We start from the raw sequence: 18172 nt of genomic DNA on the forward strand, positions 1-18172 counted from the left end.
CCTATAGACAGATCTTACATTTAACTCCAATAATCCTGTTGGAAATATAAATCACCATCCTAGAGCTGAGCACAGAGGGGAACAAAGCAAAAATAAACTGTGCAAGATCAGATCTGTTTGCCAGATTGTAGAAAGTACAGGGTGAAAAAAAGCTGAGTGGTTGCAGTCCTTAATGGGGCCGGGTGGGTGCAGGTTTCTAATATTGACAAGCATTTAATCCTCTGTAAAACTGTCTCCCTGTAATCTCTGTCCCATGTCTGATTTGGGACAGAATTCTATTTCAAAACAAACATTTGGGTTATGACCTTATAAATACCTTACCACCTATTTATTTCTCCAACTTTAATAAGTTTAATTCTTGTGTTCAAAACCCTGTAGAGGATCTGGGCTCTGCTCTACATGCAAGACTTAAAACTGATTATTCAAATTTGCTACCCTGTGTTTCTCTGTCTTTAATTTTCCTTTTTTTAAGAAGTTAAATAGTGTCCCTTATTTGTCAGGTAATCATGGTAGCAAAGCATAATTCCCTCTACTTTGATTTAAGTTAATTCAAAGTTAATGTGACAAAACTGAAGCTGTAGTTTGCAAATAGTTGCTTGTTTCTGGCTGCCCAGCTTGGATTTCATGGAGAACCCACAAATGTTGGGATTTGCTCAGTCCTAAGAAGCACCAGCTGTAATTATTGAGGTGTTAAGCCACCTGTGTATCTTTTAGTGAACTGTTTACATAATTTTTGGCATGCACATGGAATCACCTTCAAGGTTTTAATAATGGCAGTCGCATTTTTAATTGTGCTTCTGAGAAACAAACCCTTGAGATCCTTACTCAAAATGTTCCAAAAAATCAAAGAAAAGTCTCTCGTGTGATGCTTTCTGGCAGCTTGGAAGTGCTTCAGTGTGGAGTTTTCCTGATCTTTTGGATAGGGAGGTCTTTGCAGGTGTATTTAAAAATGGGAAGAGCTCTTCCAAACAGTAGCTGAGTACAACTCTGGCAAATACTTCTTCCCCTCTTGTCACTGAAGTAGCACTTAAATTCCTATTAAAACATGAATTGAACTCAGGTTTAATCTATCTCATTGTCATAACTGACTTTTCACGCACAGATGTGTAATTCCAAAAGTTCAACCCAGAAATGCTGTGCACTCTTAAGAGCTCAGATAGGAAGCTGCCTCAAGCTGGGATTTCCATCTCTATATAAAGTTGATTTAAATACAGCAAACAGCTTTCCTGGTCATGTAGAACTGCAAGCAAAGAGCTGGATATTTCAGCCTGTACCTCCCGAAGCTACACTCGTGTGCTGGATGAGTTTGTGGCTTTTGGTCCCCCAGCTTGTGCACAGCGTCCCCGGTCCCCGCTGCGGCTGCCTCGCCCCGCCGGCACTCGCGGCATTGTCCCAGAGCTTCCGCTGCCACTGCTGTGCCACCCCCCGCCAGCCCCAGGGGCCGCTCAGCCCTTCCCTCTTGTCCCACCAGTGGATCGCATCGTGGGGCTGGACCAGGTCACCGGCATCACCGAGACAGCCTTTGGCTCTGCCTACAAGACCAAGAAGGGCATGTTCCGCACCGTGGGCCAGCTCTACAAGGAGTCGCTCACCAAGCTGATGGCCACGCTCCGCAACACCAACCCCAACTTCGTGCGCTGCATCATCCCCAACCACGAGAAGAGGGTAGGGCTGCATCTGTTTGTTCTTTGGGGTGATGGCAAGTAAGGAAGCGGGAAGGGCCTTAGCAGGGGTTTCACAGAGATGTTTATTTCAGCCACGCGTGTGCACCGTCCGTGGCTCAGAGAGCAAAAGGCCGAGAGGGGCTGAGGTTAAGAAACCTCAGAGACCAATTACCAGGGGACGTGGGGGTGTCACAAGGGTGGGGTTAGGGCAAGGACGACAGGAAAACAGGGTGGGAGTGACCAAAAGGCTGATGGACAGGGAGAGGGCACAGGGCTGGAGGCCTCTCATTTTCCTTAACTGGGAATGCCTTTCTGGGTCTCCACAGCTAGGGGCCGCAGGCCACCTCTCGTTCTGACTTCTCTTTTCTGTTCACCTGCCCTGAGTCCTGCCTGGGTCCTCCTTCTCCCATCACAGTTTGATCATCACGGTTGTGACACCGAGCAGTATCCTCTGAGAACTCCCTGCACATCCCCCGAGTCACACAGTTGGGTTTTGGCCTGAAAAACTGAAAGTACAGTTTGCCACAAATGCCGGTTAAAATATTCCTTGTTTTGTTTTGTCTAGGCTGGAAAGCTGGACCCACATCTGGTTCTAGATCAGCTCCGGTGCAACGGGGTTTTGGAAGGAATAAGGATCTGTCGGCAAGGATTCCCAAACAGGATTGTGTTCCAGGAATTCAGGCAGAGGTAACAGCAGCAACAGGCTTTTGAGTTCTTAGGAGCTACAGTTCCTTGTTAAACAATTGAATTTAGAGTTCTTAGGAGCTAAAGTTCCTTGTTAAGCAATTGAATTTTGAGTTCTTAGGAGCTAAAGTTCCTTGTTAAATAGTTGAAGACCCTTCACTCATCCCTTGTCCTCCAGCCCAGCTCAAAGAAAATCAAAACCTGATTGTGAGGCCTTGAACTTTCAAGTATTTAATTACTGCAGTTTGTTCTAAAGACAGTAGGGAAAGGGCAACAATCCAAAATTAGCTGTTGGAAAAGCTTCCTGGAGAAATTCCCTAGTTGTGCACTTGGTCACTGTAGTTTATGCTATAAGTTTATACTACAAATCACATTGCTTATTGCTGAATGTAAAGGTGTTTTTTCATTTGCCTTCAAGGTATGAGATCCTCACTCCCAATGCAATTCCCAAAGGTTTCATGGATGGTAAGCAAGCCTGTGAGCGTATGGTAAGTGTTTATAGCTTAATATTGTCAAAACATTAAAAAATTCCCAAACTTGTCCTTTTCTTGGTGTAACAGCAATACTCTTGCCTGTCTGTTTAGATCAGAGCCTTGGAGCTGGACCCTAACTTGTACAGAATTGGACAAAGCAAGATCTTCTTCCGAGCTGGAGTCCTGGCACACCTGGAAGAAGAGCGGGATCTGAAGATCACAGACATCATCATCTTCTTCCAGGCAGTGTGCAGGGGGTACCTGGCCAGGAAGTGAGTGTGTTTTGGGACTGGGTCTTCCTTTGGCTCTCTCAAGCCTCTCTGACAGGGAGCTGTGCATTAAAACTTCTATTTCAGGACAGATTTTCTGAGTGTGCCGCTTGAGGAACTGTAATTGTATCCTGGATATTAAGTGGATTTTTGCCTGGGAAGAATTTGAACCTTCATTCCTTAAAATTCTCCTTTCCCTGCTCCTGTCTTTGAGCCCTTTACAATGGCTGCAAATTCCTTTGTCTCTCCTCCTGTCCCACTGGAGGCTCCTGGAAGTACACTCTGGAAAGCTGCTTTTTAAAAATTAAAGTAGCTAATCCATCCTGATTTTGTCCTTTTAAGAAAAAAGCCTGTTGGGAGTAAGAACAAACAGCATTTTTAATTATTGGAAATGGTGAATTTAGCTCTTGCTCTATAGGAGCAAGAACTCATAAATTCAGTGTAGTTACTGAAACTTATAAATGAGCCTATTTATGGTCTGTAGTGTTGTAGGGTTGGGTAACCTAAAAATGGAGTGATGGTCAGCTGTATTTATCACAAACCTTTTGCTGTCTTCAGGGCCTTTGCAAAGAAGCAGCAGCAGCTGAGTGCACTGAAAATCCTGCAGAGGAATTGTGCTGCATATTTGAAGCTGAGGCACTGGCAGTGGTGGAGAGTCTTCACCAAGGTTCCTTCTGTTCTGTTCTGTTCTGTTTTATTCATCTATAAATAGGTGAGTGCAGGGTCTCACATTTTCATGTCAAACCTTTGCAGGTGAAGCCTCTTCTTCAGGTCACTCGTCAGGAAGAAGAGCTTCAAGCCAAGGATGAGGAGCTGATGAAGGTGAAAGAAAAACAGACAAAAGTGGAGGCAGAACTTGAGGAAATGGAAAGGAAACATCAACAGGTTTGTGTCAAAGATCAGCTTTTGATATGCAGGACATGAATTGTGCTCTGTCCCATGCGAGGGAGCCAAGCTGGGGAGCAAAAGAGAATCAGGTGAGCTGATTCCCACTCACAGTGTGAGCTGTTCCTCCAGGGATGCAGAAGCATGTTAACAGAACAAAACCTGGTTTTGTGACCTTTCGTGGTTTGCAGGAGAAATTCAGTGGCAGTGTCATTCTGTGCCTGGGCTGGGCAAGCTGTGGGCAAACACCTGTGAGAACTCTAGAGATCTGGTGGCTTTCTGTGATAGCAGAAATTTGGGGAATGAAGGAAGAGCAATTTCAGGGTCATCTACCTGCACTTGTGCATTTGGCAGTGTCCTGGTGTCTAAATTGGAGAGACATGGAGTTGATGGATGGAGCCCTCAGTGATAAGGATCTGGCTGGATGGGGGCACTCCAAGGGTGCCACTCACTGGTTCCATGTCCAGTGACAAGTGGCAACCTCAGGGATGGGCTGGGCAGAGTTTCAGTGACTCCAAGTGCCAGGATCAGCCCATGGCACTGCTCTGCCACTCTGCAGGGAGCAGTGCAGGAAATACTGCTGGAGCCAGAGCTGGTGTCCTCTGGACTGCTGCCAATTCCTCTTCTGAAAGGCTTTGGTTGGGGATGTGGACAAGGGAGGCAGGAATTGGAGCACAACATGGCCTTGAAGTACCTTTGTAGTTGTCACAGGTGTAATCTCTCACAAGAGACTTTGAAGTGTCATTTTTAAAACTTTACTGCCTTTTATATTTGCAGGTTCTGGAGGAGAAGAACATCCTTGCAGAGCAGCTCCAGGCTGAGACAGAGCTCTTTGCAGAGGCTGAGGAGATGAGGGCTCGCTTGGCTGCCAAAAAGCAAGAGCTGGAAGAAATTCTCCATGATTTGGAGTCCAGGGTTGAGGAGGAGGAGGAAAGAAACCAAATACTGCAGAATGAGAAGAAGAAAATGCAGGGCCATATCCAGGTAGGATTCTCAGGGACTGGAGGTGGAGAAGTAGGATGGGGAAGTTCCCTCAGCATCTCTACAGGACAAAGGAATTTGGTTCCTGAGTGGAAAAATAATCTTCATTTTTCTCGTCCTCCTCTCCTCTCCTCTCCTCTCCTCTCCTCTCCTCTCCTCTCCTCTCCTCTCCTCTCCTCTCCTCTCCTCTCCTCTCCTCTCCTCTCCTCTCCTCTCCTCTCCTCTCCTCTCCTCTCCTCTCCTCTCCTCTCCTCTCCTCTCCTCTCCTCTCCTCTCCTCTCCTCTCCTCTCCTCTCCTCTCCTCTCCTCTCCTCTCCTCTCCTCTCCTCTCCTCTCCTCTCCTCTCCTCTCCTCTCCTCTCCTCTCCTCTCCTCTCCTCTCCTCTCCTCTCCTCTCCTCTCCTCTCCTCTCCTCTCCTCTCCTCTCCTCTCCTCTCCCTGCTGGGATGGTGTCCCATGTGAGAGAAAAGTTACTTTTTGACTGAAATCCAGGGAACATCATGAAGGATGTTCCTTATCTGACCTCACTAAGACAGTGTCATTTCCTCCAAGTTACTTGATTGAGGATTTTTTGGAAAATCAGATTACTTAGGTGCTTCCTTTTAAATAATGGTGACCCTGAAAAACAGAATAGCTGAGAAGTTACCTGTCTTTCAAAATATTAAAAGTAGTTGAAGAGGAAATAAACTCCACTTCTCACAGCTTTTGATGCCTTTTCATAAATGTCTATTAATCAGCTTTAATTGAATCATATTTAAACCCTCATAAGCACAGTGCATTATTGCTTTTTAAGTCTTTGTGTCAATAACTGAACTGTCTCAGCTGTGATATTGAAATAAGGAGGTTGTTTCCTGTGGAATCTCTTCTCAGATCCTGGCATTTTTCCACCAGGTGCCCCATTCAGGTGCAGTGTGCTGGGAAGTCTCTGACATAAATTATTTGGTTGTAATTAATTACAGAGTTTTTATTTTATAGTTGCAATTAGGAAGGTGAAGACTGTGGCAGTGAGTGTGTGTTTCCTAGACAGCACATTTCACCCAAAGCTGGAATTCAGAGCATCAAAAATCCCATGTGTATCCCATGGCCCTTAATTCCTCACCAGATCATTGGTCCTGTAAATGAATCTAACACAGCAAATGTGGGTTGGGTGTGTATTAGGGCAAGAGGCTATTCAAAATAACACATCTTTGTCACTGAGTTAAAAATACCTAAATGTGACCACATGGACAACCTGGAAAATGCACAGATGCAGTTTTGTCTCTTCCCAGGACCTGGAGGAACAACTGGATGAGGAGGAGGGAGCTCGGCAGAAGCTGCAGCTTGAAAAAGTGACAGCTGAGGCAAAGATCAAGAAGATGGAGGAGGAGATCCTACTCTTGGAGGACCAAAATTCCAAATTTCTGAAGGTGAGTGTAGTGTGCAGGGTAGAGATGCCAAGGGACAGCTCTCAAAGCTGCTGGCCCAGGATCTGGGACATTTGCACCTGGACACCTGTGGGTGTGACCAGGGCAAAGCTGAGACACTGGAGATGAGTTTGGGCTGACATTCCAGAGGGAATTTATCATGCACTCTTCCCAGGTTCATGACACTCCCAAATTTTAAAGCTGCAAAAATTGTTTATAGCTGCCATTGTTCTCTGCAGACAGATTTCCAATGCTGTCCTAAAGCCAGGCTTGCTGTGTGCTGAATTCCAGGTCTCTCTTGGAAAATAAGTGTTCATGTTTCCAAACAATTCCAACTGATCCTTAGCATTGACAATCACTTGAAATGAAATCTGTGCTAGGAACAAGATCTGTAATAGAATATTGTGCTCCATCACACCCCTCAGTGGGTTTTGTACGTTCCTTTATTTGCATTGCTGAGGAACTCTTGAAGTTGTGTTTAAGTTCTTTTTCCTCCCCTTTCTCCCTCCCAGGAAAAGAAGCTGATGGAGGATCGGATTGCTGAATGCTCTTCTCAGCTGGCTGAAGAAGAAGAAAAAGCCAAGAACTTGGCCAAACTGAAGAACAAGCAGGAAATGATGATCACAGATTTGGAAGGTTTGTTGTGCCTGGAGTGGCCTGGACCTGCTGCCAGGGGGAATGGATCACTTGGGCCAGGGCTGCAGTGTCTGCTCAGCCTGTGCAGTGTAACCTGAGCTGGGGATTCTCAGAGCTGCTGTTTCAGCCAGCTCCACTGGTCTCTTGCAAGGCTTGCTGCATCTGGCTGCTCAGTCTCTCTCCTGTTGAACTTGTCAGATTTTCATTTTTGAGAATCCCATTTCCTTTATAGACACACTCAGAAATTCATGCTGTTGCCTGTGTCCATTAGCACCAAGGGAAAACATCCTGGCTCCTGGGAAGTTTCTCCCACTTTTCTCTAACACCAGAGCTGTATATTCCTGCAGGAATGGCAGCTGGCACTCTTTAGGCTTCCAGGATTGTTTTTCAATAAGTAAATCTCAATTGTTTTGCTTTTCTTAATATTTATCTTCATTATATTTATAGATTTATTTTATTTTATAGTGCTTTATTTTTATTGAGCAGCCTGGTCTGGTGGAAGGTGTCCTGGTCAAGGCAGGGGATTGGAATGAGCTGAGCTTCAAGGCCTCTTCCAACCCAGACCATTCCATTATTCCATCTAAAATAGTTCCATTCCTTTAGCCATTTATTTCTGATTGTTTTGCTAGCGTTGCCACAAGTTAAACCTGCCCTACATACAACCTTTCTTGATTTTATATTGTTTGTTTTTTTTTAATTACTATAGATACTGTGCAACATCAATGAGCTGCCAAGTCAAAGTTGCAAAATAATAAGAGAAAGTTGTTCACTGTGCCCTAATTTGGGAGTATTTCTTGCACTTGGTGTGTTGTGGCCTGTCTTGCTACATTTTTTAAGGCTGATGTGCTTCTGGAAGAATATCAGAGTTTTACCTTATCTGTGTAGGACGGTATTGAACTAACGGGTAGCAGTGATGGATGAACCTTGTCTTTAACAGTTGCATTCAGAGATTTTAAGATGGGTCTAAGTAAGCTTTACTCACTGGAAAATAATGCTGGAGTAGCTCTGTGCTTAAATCACGACTAGAAACTTGACAGATGGGTTTGGTTACAGAGCCATTCCAAGACTGATGACCTTAGAAGTGGAAATTAAAGCTTATATTTAAGACATGCAATTTCTTGGCTAGGAAAGCAGAGTAAAATGATATTTACTCTTGGAGATAATTCAAGAAGCCATTAAGGTCTCTGCTAGAGTCTTGGCACTGCTAGGCACTGATATTTGGGGGAAAAAAAATAATTCAGTTTGCTGTGAACTTTCTCAATTACTAAATTGGGTCTTGTGACACTGTCATTCACCAGGAACTCCATGTAAAAACAGAGAGAAAAGTACAATTCTTTTGGAACGTGAGACTGTTTGGAGAAAAGCAGTGTTACTTTAGGTTGTCTGGAAAATCCCAAATAACCCAGGGTGGCTCTGAGGTGATCCTTGACCATGGCTCCCTTTCCATGTAGAAGACCCTGCTCCAGAAGGAGGTTTGGGAAGGGTGTGAGTGAAATCTCTGCACTGAGGAGCCCCAAAGTATTGAACAAGGCTAATAACTCCTGCTGTCACTTAGAATTCTAAATTTGTGCCAGTGCCTTTAGAACTGTGCTGAGGTTCTGCTCAGCAGAACCTTCTGGGGCTGAGATCTGTTGCAGCCCTGCTCATCAGCTGATGTGGGCAGCACAGCCAGGATCTGCCTTGATTCTGCCACAGGCAGAGTGGCTTTGTGTCAACTGAATGTCTTTGATTGCTTTGGCCCTTCTGTCCCAAAGAATTCCTTAGGGCTGGAGTATCCCAGCTACACCAGTCAGTTCCTGGGAGGGAGCTCTCTAAATATTGATGGGATGGGATTAAACAGCACAGATACTTGTAAAATGGTTTATTCAAGTTTACTTTAAGCTATGCTACTCTCCAGTAGACTTCTTGGAGTTTGCCTAGCCTTCCCAAAGCCATGCAAGCCAGCACTTGTTCCATTCCACAGTTTCTTCTTCATGGTAGAAGAAGAAACTTCTACTTCACAGTATCTTCTTTTTTGAGTGCTGATGTCTGTGATTATCTGGCCTAGCAGCCCAAGCTGCTCTGTTAGATCCCACTCCTTATTGTCTACCAAGATGTTTCTGTTGCCTCATCTCAAACTATTCACAGTTGTCAGAGACTTTCCCCTGACTTTCTGGCTAAGTCATGCAGTTCTCCTTTGCTGTTTCATTTTCCTGCAGACTGGAGAAATAATTGAGGCAGCATAAATTAAACTTCCTGCCACCCCAAACTCCCTGAGGGAGACAAGAGGAACAATTCCATAGGAATTTAATTCTTTGCTTCCTTTAGAACGCCTGAAAAAGGAGGAGAAGACCCGTCAAGAGTTAGAAAAAGCTAAAAGAAAACTGGATGGGGAAACCACAGACCTGCAGGACCAAATAGCTGAGCTGCAAGCCCAGATTGAGGAGCTGAAGATCCAGCTGGCCAAGAAAGAGGAGGAGCTGCAGGCTGCTGTGGCCAGGTCAGTGTGGGACAAAGCTGCTCCCCCAAGTGACCTTCACGTGGCTCCAATCAGGGCTGGGAGTGCTGCAATAGCAGCCACTTCTGGAGCAGCTCTGGAGCCTTGTGCTGTGCACACACATGGCAAATTTAAAGGAATTCAGGGATCCCTCAGCATCCTTGCTCTACAAACCTGCAAAGAGGAGGAGTTTCATGTGGTATAACAGTGTTTGGGCTCTGGAAGCTTTTTTAATCTTCCAAAATTCAGCCTCAGGAGGGAAAAATGTGTATTTCTCAGTGGGTCTTAACAAAGTGCTGGGCAAGACAGGCTTTATTTGGTTTTGTGTGGTACTCCTGCAGTCCCATGTTACGCTGAAGACCATCTGTATTTTTGAAGTATAATTTTGCAGGAAGAGAAAATTCTACAGGTGGAACATTTCTGGGATGGTGTTGAGATCTACAGAACTGGAATACTTGACTGTAAACTACAACTTGATAATTCTGATAGTGCACCTTGGTTTTAGGTTTTATCTGTGGTATCTTTCATCCATCCCTGGAAGTTGGACAGGGCTTGGAGCAACCTGGGATAGTGAAAAGTTTCCCTGCTCATGGAAGGAATGGGAATTTGATGATGTTGAAGGTCACTTCCAACCCAACCATTCTATAAAAAAAATGTATTTCTTTTATTCTAGTGGAAAAGTTAATCTGTTTTTGTAGATAATTTAAGGATGGTTACGAGAGGAGGTGAAATCCCATTAACTGTGGTGCCTCTGTTTGACAGAGGGGATGAGGAAGCAGTTCAGAAGAACAATGCACTGAAAGTGATCAGGGAGCTGCAGGCTCAGATTGCAGAGCTCCAGGAGGATCTGGAGTCTGAGAAGGCATCACGGAACAAGGCAGAAAAGCAGAAAAGGGATTTGAGTGAGGAGCTGGAGGCTTTGAAAACTGAACTCGAAGATACCTTGGACACCACTGCAGCACAGCAGGAGCTGAGGTAGGATCATGGTCTGTGTAAGAAAGCACCACTGAAATTCATCTTTGATTTACAAAAAACTGAAATGTTGATTTTTTGACGACCCTTTGCACTTCCTCCAGGACAAAGCGAGAGCAGGAGGTGGCTGAACTGAAGAAAGCAATCGAGGAGGAAACCAAAAACCATGAAGCCCAGATCCAGGAGATCAGACAGAGGCATGCTACTGCCCTGGAGGAGCTCTCTGAACAGCTTGAACAGGCCAAAAGGGTGAGAAGAAAACAAACTTTCTGCTTCAGGGATTTTTATGACTACCACAGGTGGCATGGTTCCTTCCAGGATACCTGAGCTGAGGTTTTCCATGGTCACAGAGCCAAGTTGTCCTCTAAAAATCTGTCCCAGTTGTTGAGATTTATCATGTTGGTTTGACAATATTGCAGCTATTCAGCAGCACATCTGTGCTGTGTCCTCTGGTCACCAGCAGCAGAGGCACACATGGATCACATGGCTCCTGCCCTTGTTCAGAAGGAGAATTATTCCAAGAAAAGAAGTGTCAAGTTTTTGAAATTACAGCTGGGGTCATTCACAAATGTGTGTGTGGACAGTTCATAATCTGTGGTGATGTTTTTTTGTATTGTGAAGGCTGCATAAGCTTCCTTAGTATTCTAAATTAAGTGAGAAATGTAGTATTAAACTATGATTTTCACCAGCTTTATTCACCTGAAAATCTCCTGCATGTCTTCTGCTCCTTATTCAATAAATATTCTCAATCAGAGCATGAAAAGATGGAAAAATACCCTGCAATCTGAAACAAAACTCCTGTGATAAGATGGTGTCAGCTCTGGTGATAAAGCAGAAATGACACTTAAACATCCCTTGTGCCAACTATTGCTTTTTCAAGGCTTCTGACGAATGTCAGTGCAGTGCTGAGAATTGCTTTGTTCTGCACTTCCAGGCTGCTCTGCCTACTCAAATCAGGGCAGCTTTGGTTCATATCTTCCCTTTTATTTCTGTGAGATGAGCCATGCTGATCTGTTAATGGGCACATTCCTTCCTCCTTGCAGTGCTACCAAAACAATAATTTCCAGTGCTGCCATCCCAGATCCTGCCTCTGCTGCTCCTCACTGTTACCTGTGGTGCTGGGGAGATCACCCTGAATTCCCTCAGGCTTTACCTGACACACACACTATGTTACACAGCAGCATTTTCAACACTCCCTGCTCACGTTTTGCTGAGCACCTGGCTTCTCTCTGAACATGGAAACCTGCAGAATCATTTTTAGCAGAAAATCCTCACCTGCAGCAAAGAGTTGAACTTCTTCTCTTTTGTCTTTACCAGTTCAAAGCAAACCTTGAAAAGAACAAGCAAGGCTTAGAGTCTGACAACAAGGAGCTAGCCTGTGAGGTGAAGGTGCTGCAGCAGGTCAAGGCAGAGTCTGAGCACAAGAGGAAGAAACTCGATGCTCAGGTGCAGGAGCTGACTGCAAAGGTGTCAGAAGGGGAGAGGCTGAGGGTGGAGCTGGCGGAGAAGGCCAACAAGCTGCAGGTAAGGCTCTGGAAGTCCTGACATCCTGGAAAACAGGCAAGGAACTCAAAGCTGTAACCATGTGCAGAAATGGGGTGATGTGGGAGGTGACCTCGTCAAGGGCTCTCATGGACTTGGGAGGCCCCAGAGTGGTGATGTGCCTCAGGTGGGGAGAGCTGGACAGCTGTGACATCAATCCTGAGTGTCCTGGGTTGTGTGGGAGTTCCAATGGCTTTGAAGGATGTGCATTCCATCCCGGAGAGCAGATGCTGCAGGGAGCTCTGCACAGTCCAGCTGGAATACAGGCTTTTGGCTTGGCTGTGGAATTGAGTGGATTGGGCTGAGCTTTTCCATAGGGATGAGCAAACATTGAGCGTGGCAATGGGTTTGCTTTGGTGCTCCAAGGTGGGAGCCTGGCAGGGAGGGGTTGCAAGCACAGGCCCATTTTTCTGGGAAATGGAGCAAACGGGCAAAATACAGCCATGGCTGACTACTGAACCACAGCAATGAGGACTTGAGGTAAATCCAGCTCAAGCACTTCCAAAAGGGAATGGGCCAGCTCTCAGGCTTTGAGCCTGTCTCTCACTGTGTATAAAAGTAGTGTAGCCCAAAATAATGAGCTGGCACCTGGCAGTAATCTTTTCTCTTGTAATGAAGCTTTAGACCCAGCTGCCACCCTGATGATGCCTGAATTAAAGCTTCCATGAAATATATGGTCCTAGAAATAAAAATAGCATTGAAGTGTGAATGCAGGGATCAAAGCAAAATGCTGAATATCAGAGGTCAGTAGCCTAGCTCTTGTTTTGTTACTGCACTTCAGGACTGACATTCAACTTCCATTTTGTAGCCAAACTTCAGAGTTTTTAGCTCGTTGTCTCTCTCTGTTGGACTTCGTTGCTGTCTTGCCATACCTGGAATTTGCTGAGGTTTTTGTGCTGTGCAGTTCTAGGCCCCAGTGGGATTTGGGCTGTGCTGTTACCTTTGGGCTGCTTGCTTTGCAGAATGAACTGGACAATGTCTCCAGTCTGCTGGAGGAGGCAGAGAAAAAAGGCATCAAGTTTGCCAAGGATGCAGCCAGTTTGGAATCTCAGCTTCAGGATACACAGGTGTGTGTGCAGCAAAGCTGAGCTTGGCACTGGAGCTCTGCTCCTCAGGGAAACAGACTGCTAACAGAAAATCTATTTTCATTCATGCTTTGGAAAGTCCCCTGGGTAGAAGCTGAATTTCTTGTTCAGCCCAGTGAAATGGGAGGGATTGGGATGGCTCAGCTACACAGGGAACCAAGTTTTCATTATCTGGGCCCCACTGCCTGATAGTTGCTAGTTCTGTTTTATGTCTTTGTCTCTGAGGCAAATAAGAATCAAATAAAAAAACCCTTCCATGCAGAATTTAATGTCAATATCCTTAGGATATATGAGGAATAATACCCTGTCTTTTACTGACAGCTTCAGGTTCTTACAACTGAAGTTCAAACTGTCAGGTTTAAGAAAATGCAGCTTTCTGCAGATATTCATCACTTCAATATATTTTCTCTTCCCTGTTTAAAGGTCTAATGGTGACTACTTAACTCTGAATGATGTTAATCACAACTGGAGGGGTTTCTGTGGAGCAGGATGAGGGAGAGGAGGTGGCATGGGGGGTTACACCTTTCATTACTTTGTTATGACAGGAGTTTCCACCTTTAAAGAGACCTTTTACATTTAAATAATGCAGAAAACATGGAAGAATGCTGCCATTGCAGGATTTGCTACTCCATGTTCTTCCCAGGTGGTTTAAAATAGGTACTCTATTCTTGTCTGGAAAAAGAATAAATACATTTTGCAGGTGACTTCTGTGCTAGTCCCTTGAAAGATGGAAAAGTATCATCCATTAACTTCTAGAACAGACTCTGGCATGGGTTCCCTGAGCAGAAATACGCTTTATGAAGGTTTAAGTGTGCCCAAAAATGAATGAGCAGTGGCTTTTTGAAAATCCAAATAACAGATATCTTCGCAAAGCATGTCCTTGTCCCAAAATCTGAGGGACAATTAAACCTGGAACTCACCATGTGGAGTGTGGGGGTTTGAGAGCACACTCAGCTCTGCCCGTGCCTGTGTTCCAGGAGCTGCTCCAGGAGGAAACCCGCCAGAAGCTCAACCTCAGCAGCAGGATAAGGCAGCTGGAAGAGGAGAAGAACAACCTGCAGGAGCAGCAGGAGGAGGAAGAAGAGGCCAGGAAGAACCTGGAGAAGCAGATGCTGGCCTTGCAGGCCCAGGTAAGCTGCTGTGAGTGGCAGCCCTTGTGCGAGGAGCTGTCCCAAACTGGTGTCCCAGAGCTTTGGGGAACACATCACGGGACTTCCACGGGTGCTGGAACAGATTTTGGAATAGAGTTTCCTGTGGCCTTTCTCCACTGCAGTCATGATGTGTGATGGGCAGGGCTTTGCCCTGCTTAGACCCTGAGAATTCCCAGTTTTTGTACTCCCTTAGCTCGCAGTAACATCTGTTGCTGCCTTTGCACTTTGACCCTGCGTGCCTTTCCTCCCTCTCATGATGCACTAAGGGACTTCACTTGCTTTTCCTGCATTTCAGTTGGCTGAGGCCAAGAAGAAGGTGGATGATGACTTAGGAACCATTGAAGGCCTGGAGGAGACCAAGAAGAAGTTGTTGAAGGACATGGAGTCCCTAAGCCAGCGCCTGGAGGAGAAGGCTCTGGCTTATGACAAACTGGAAAAGACCAAGAACCGCCTGCAGCAGGAGCTGGATGACCTGATGGTGGATCTGGATCACCAGCGCCAGATTGTCTCCAACCTGGAGAAAAAGCAGAAGAAGTTTGATCAGGTACTCCAGTCTCCTGTCATCTTCTTGGTTTTTAGGATTTTTAAATGACATCTTGTTGTTGCTGCTGTTGCTGAGCCTGGTATAAAGAAGGGTCTGACAGGCATGCTGAGGTTGTTGATAAGTCTGTGAGCAGCTGGCCTTTGTTGGGAGTAACTTGACACTCCCAGTTCTGTGAGCCAAATGCCATCTCTGAGGCCTCTTAGATCAAGTAATCAGCTCTTGATATAGAAAAAGAGAACTATGCTGGAACAAAAACTTCAGAGTTTTATTGTAATCTCTCAAGATAGACTAAAAAAGGGATCTGAAGAGTGAAAGGTGGAAATTGTATAAAACTTGAGGCTTGATGAATGGCTTGCTTTCGTCCCCTCATCCCAGAGGAGCTGTAGCTGTTCTCTTAGTGGCTCTCTGATCATGACTGAGGGACCAGACAGCTCCTGGAGGTCACTTAAACTCAGAGCATGCACCACTTCCTGAATAAAACACCTGAGGCAGGAAGGACCTGATTGTGGAACTTAAGAGGTGGATTAATTGTTCCTTATGTTCAGATGCTGGCAGAAGAAAAGACCATTTCTGCCAGATATGCAGAGGAGCGAGACCGTGCTGAGGCAGAGGCGAGGGAGAAGGAAACCAAAGCCCTGTCCCTGGCCCGGGCCCTGGAGGAGGCCCTGGAAGCCAAGGAGGAATTTGAAAGGCAGAACAAACAGCTGCGTGCAGATATGGAAGACTTGATGAGCTCCAAAGATGATGTGGGCAAAAATGTGAGTATGGTTCTACAGACTGTTTGTTACAGACTGGGAATAACAGGGGAAGCTCCCTGCCTGGAGAAGGGTCTGTGCACGAGAACAGTTTTCTGAAGCTCACCCAAAATGCTGGAGGAATTAATGCCCAGCCTAAGGGGTGGTCCTTGTTAACATCAGGCCTCTTCCAAAGCTGTATTCTCACCCTCATGGAGATCCCAGATAGCAATTTTATACTTTTGGATCAATGGAGGTGGGACCACAGTCAGATAGAACTGGTTATGTATTTCAGCTGTGATAGATGGGGGCAGCCACTTCCTCATTTTTGTGTTGCTGGGTATATTTTATGTGTAAGTCAGGGATAATGAGCATTTCTGTTCCCTTTGGTCAAGCTGAGTTGCAGGACATGGTTGAACCAAAGGCACAGCAGAACTGTGATGATTCAGAGGCAGCAGCAGAGGCTCCCTGCCCTTCCCTGATGGAGTTTGCTGTGTCACCATGTCCCAGCCCCACATTATAACCCAAGAACCAGATTTCCCCTTGTGCCAGTTCTGGGTAAGGGGAATGGGGCTGCACTGACACCGTGGGGCCTCTGCTCCAGCCCACAGCTGCTGCTGTGCCTGTTGTGGTTCACTGTCCAGCTCAAAGTGTCACCAGTGCACTCCCTGACCTGTCCTGCTGCTGGGAGGCCCCTGAAGGACAGGCTCTGATCAGGGTTTCTGCCTTAGGTCCACGAGCTGGAGAAGTCCAAGAGAACCCTGGAGCAGCAGGTGGAGGAGATGAGGACTCAGCTGGAGGAGCTGGAAGATGAACTGCAAGCCACAGAAGATGCCAAACTGCGTCTGGAGGTGAACATGCAGGCCATGAAAGCTCAGTTTGACAGAGATCTGCAAGCCAGAGATGAACAGAACGAGGAGAAGAAGAGGATGCTGGTGAAACAAGTATGTCTGTTTTACTTTGTGGTGTAGTCAGAAGGGGAGGAATTCTGGGCCTCTGTGCTACCAGAAAAATAAACCTCTGTGCTTAAAGATTCCATCCTCCCTTCTATGGAATTCCCAAACCATAGCATTTTAACAAACCATACAGTAGTTCTGGCTGAGGGCTGGCCAGTGTCACCAGCCAGTGTCAGGTGGTGCTGGTGACCTCCAAAACCACTCCAGGAGGCTTGGCTGTAGCTGCCTGGATGTATTCCCAGGATAGGGATATCTCAGTTGCATTCTCAAGCCCATCCTATTTGATGTCCAGGAACAAACCCATGGATGCTGAGATAGACTTTTAAATTAAGTGAACAGTTTCCTAAATGCAAATCATGGCAGTGCTTCCAGGTTTGCCAGACTTGGGAATTCTGGGAACACAGAGATCAGAAGAGCCTCAAGAAATGCCTTTAGAGGATCATGCTTGGTTCTAAATTAAGTGTTGAGGAATAAACCAGCCAATATTCCAAGATTTATCCCAAGAAAACAAAAACTGAGAATCACCAGTGTAAAGATATCTTAGGAATAAACCTGGCCTGCAGGGTTTGGAAGGTCACTGCAGTATAAAGTTGCTGTTATCTGAACTGGACAAGAGCTCCTGACCTTGCACTGGGAGGCAGATTTACTTCAAAACAAAATATTCTTCCATGTTGGTAACCTGTGGCATTTCTGGTTCAGTTTATTTTTGTATAGGTTTGGCGATGTCCATGTTGCCTGGCTGTTTACACACCCTTTTTTTGTTCTGTTTTGGGAAAAGAAGTTGTTGGTGTATAAATGCCAGTAACAGGCTGTTCAAAAGGGAATGGTTTCATTGTTTTCTTAAGACAATGAGGTGATTCTACTTCTTATTTTCCATCAGAGTTAGTGACATCTGCCCTGGAGCCATCCCCAGTGGTGGATGGGAGTGGTGGGCAGGAGGCTGAAATGGAAATGCTCCAGATGCTGATTTCTTTCCTGGGGTCTCCCTTTTGCTCAGTGCAGAGGTCTCTGCTTCCATTTGGGATTTGGCCTTGCCTTCCCCTTAGCTGCCATTCCATAGCCTTTTCCCCTGGGGAGGTGTCCCTGGCAGGCCTTGGGGTGCCTGCAGGGCTCACCCTGCCATGCCTGGCCCCAGGTGCGGGAGCTGGAGGCCGAGCTGGAGGATGAGCGCAAGCAGCGGGCGCTGGCCGTGGCAGCCAAGAAGAAACTGGAGATGGACCTGAAGGACCTGGAGGGGCAGATAGAGGCTGCAAACAAGGCTCGGGATGAAGCCATCAAACAGCTCAGGAAGCTCCAGGTAGGCACAGCTGATCAGGGAGCTGGGTTCTGTCCTGGGAGCTGCCCAGGGGCTGCTTTCGTTCAGTGCAGCTGCAGCTGAAGGCAGGAGGAGAATCAGACTCCACTGATGAGTCTGAGAGTGTCCAACCTGGATTTATCCTCTAGGCAAGACTCATCCTTTTACAGAATCACAGAATGGTTTGGGTTGGAAGGGGCCTAGAAGCTAATCTTGTTCCGAACTCCCCTGCCACAAAACCACTTCCCACATCCCTGGAGATGTCCAAGGCCAGGTTGGACAGGACTTGGTGCAACCTGGGATAGTGGAAAGTGTCCCTGCCCAAGGCAGGGGTGGCACTGGATGATAATTAAGGGCTCGTCCAACTCAGGTCATTCTAAGATTCCACTCTATAATTCTATGGAATGCTTGAAGCCTTGGAATG

General features: G+C 46.1%; 1 protein-coding gene across 3 annotated transcripts in view; it reads left to right on the plus strand.

Moving 5' to 3' along the window:
• Positions 1–18172, plus strand: part of MYH10 (myosin heavy chain 10) — an 83023-nt gene that overhangs the window by 60074 nt on the left and 4777 nt on the right. For all 3 annotated transcript variants that reach the window (XM_062506460.1, XM_062506462.1, XM_062506463.1), the window contains 19 exons: positions 1472–1665; positions 2230–2351; positions 2767–2836; positions 2933–3093; positions 3649–3757; positions 3844–3975; positions 4753–4959; positions 6224–6361; positions 6871–6994; positions 9302–9473; positions 10233–10445; positions 10547–10691; positions 11760–11966; positions 12947–13051; positions 14047–14199; positions 14516–14764; positions 15310–15522; positions 16230–16442; positions 17590–17751. In XM_062506460.1, the coding sequence (XP_062362444.1) occupies positions 1472–1665; positions 2230–2351; positions 2767–2836; positions 2933–3093; positions 3649–3757; positions 3844–3975; positions 4753–4959; positions 6224–6361; positions 6871–6994; positions 9302–9473; positions 10233–10445; positions 10547–10691; positions 11760–11966; positions 12947–13051; positions 14047–14199; positions 14516–14764; positions 15310–15522; positions 16230–16442; positions 17590–17751 (3089 nt within the window). The remainder of the gene's footprint in view (positions 1–1471; positions 1666–2229; positions 2352–2766; positions 2837–2932; positions 3094–3648; positions 3758–3843; positions 3976–4752; positions 4960–6223; positions 6362–6870; positions 6995–9301; positions 9474–10232; positions 10446–10546; positions 10692–11759; positions 11967–12946; positions 13052–14046; positions 14200–14515; positions 14765–15309; positions 15523–16229; positions 16443–17589; positions 17752–18172) is intronic.

This window comes from Cinclus cinclus, chromosome 20 (genome assembly GCF_963662255.1).
Source record: "Cinclus cinclus chromosome 20, bCinCin1.1, whole genome shotgun sequence".
In the NCBI taxonomy this organism is placed as follows: domain Eukaryota; kingdom Metazoa; phylum Chordata; class Aves; order Passeriformes; family Cinclidae; genus Cinclus; species Cinclus cinclus.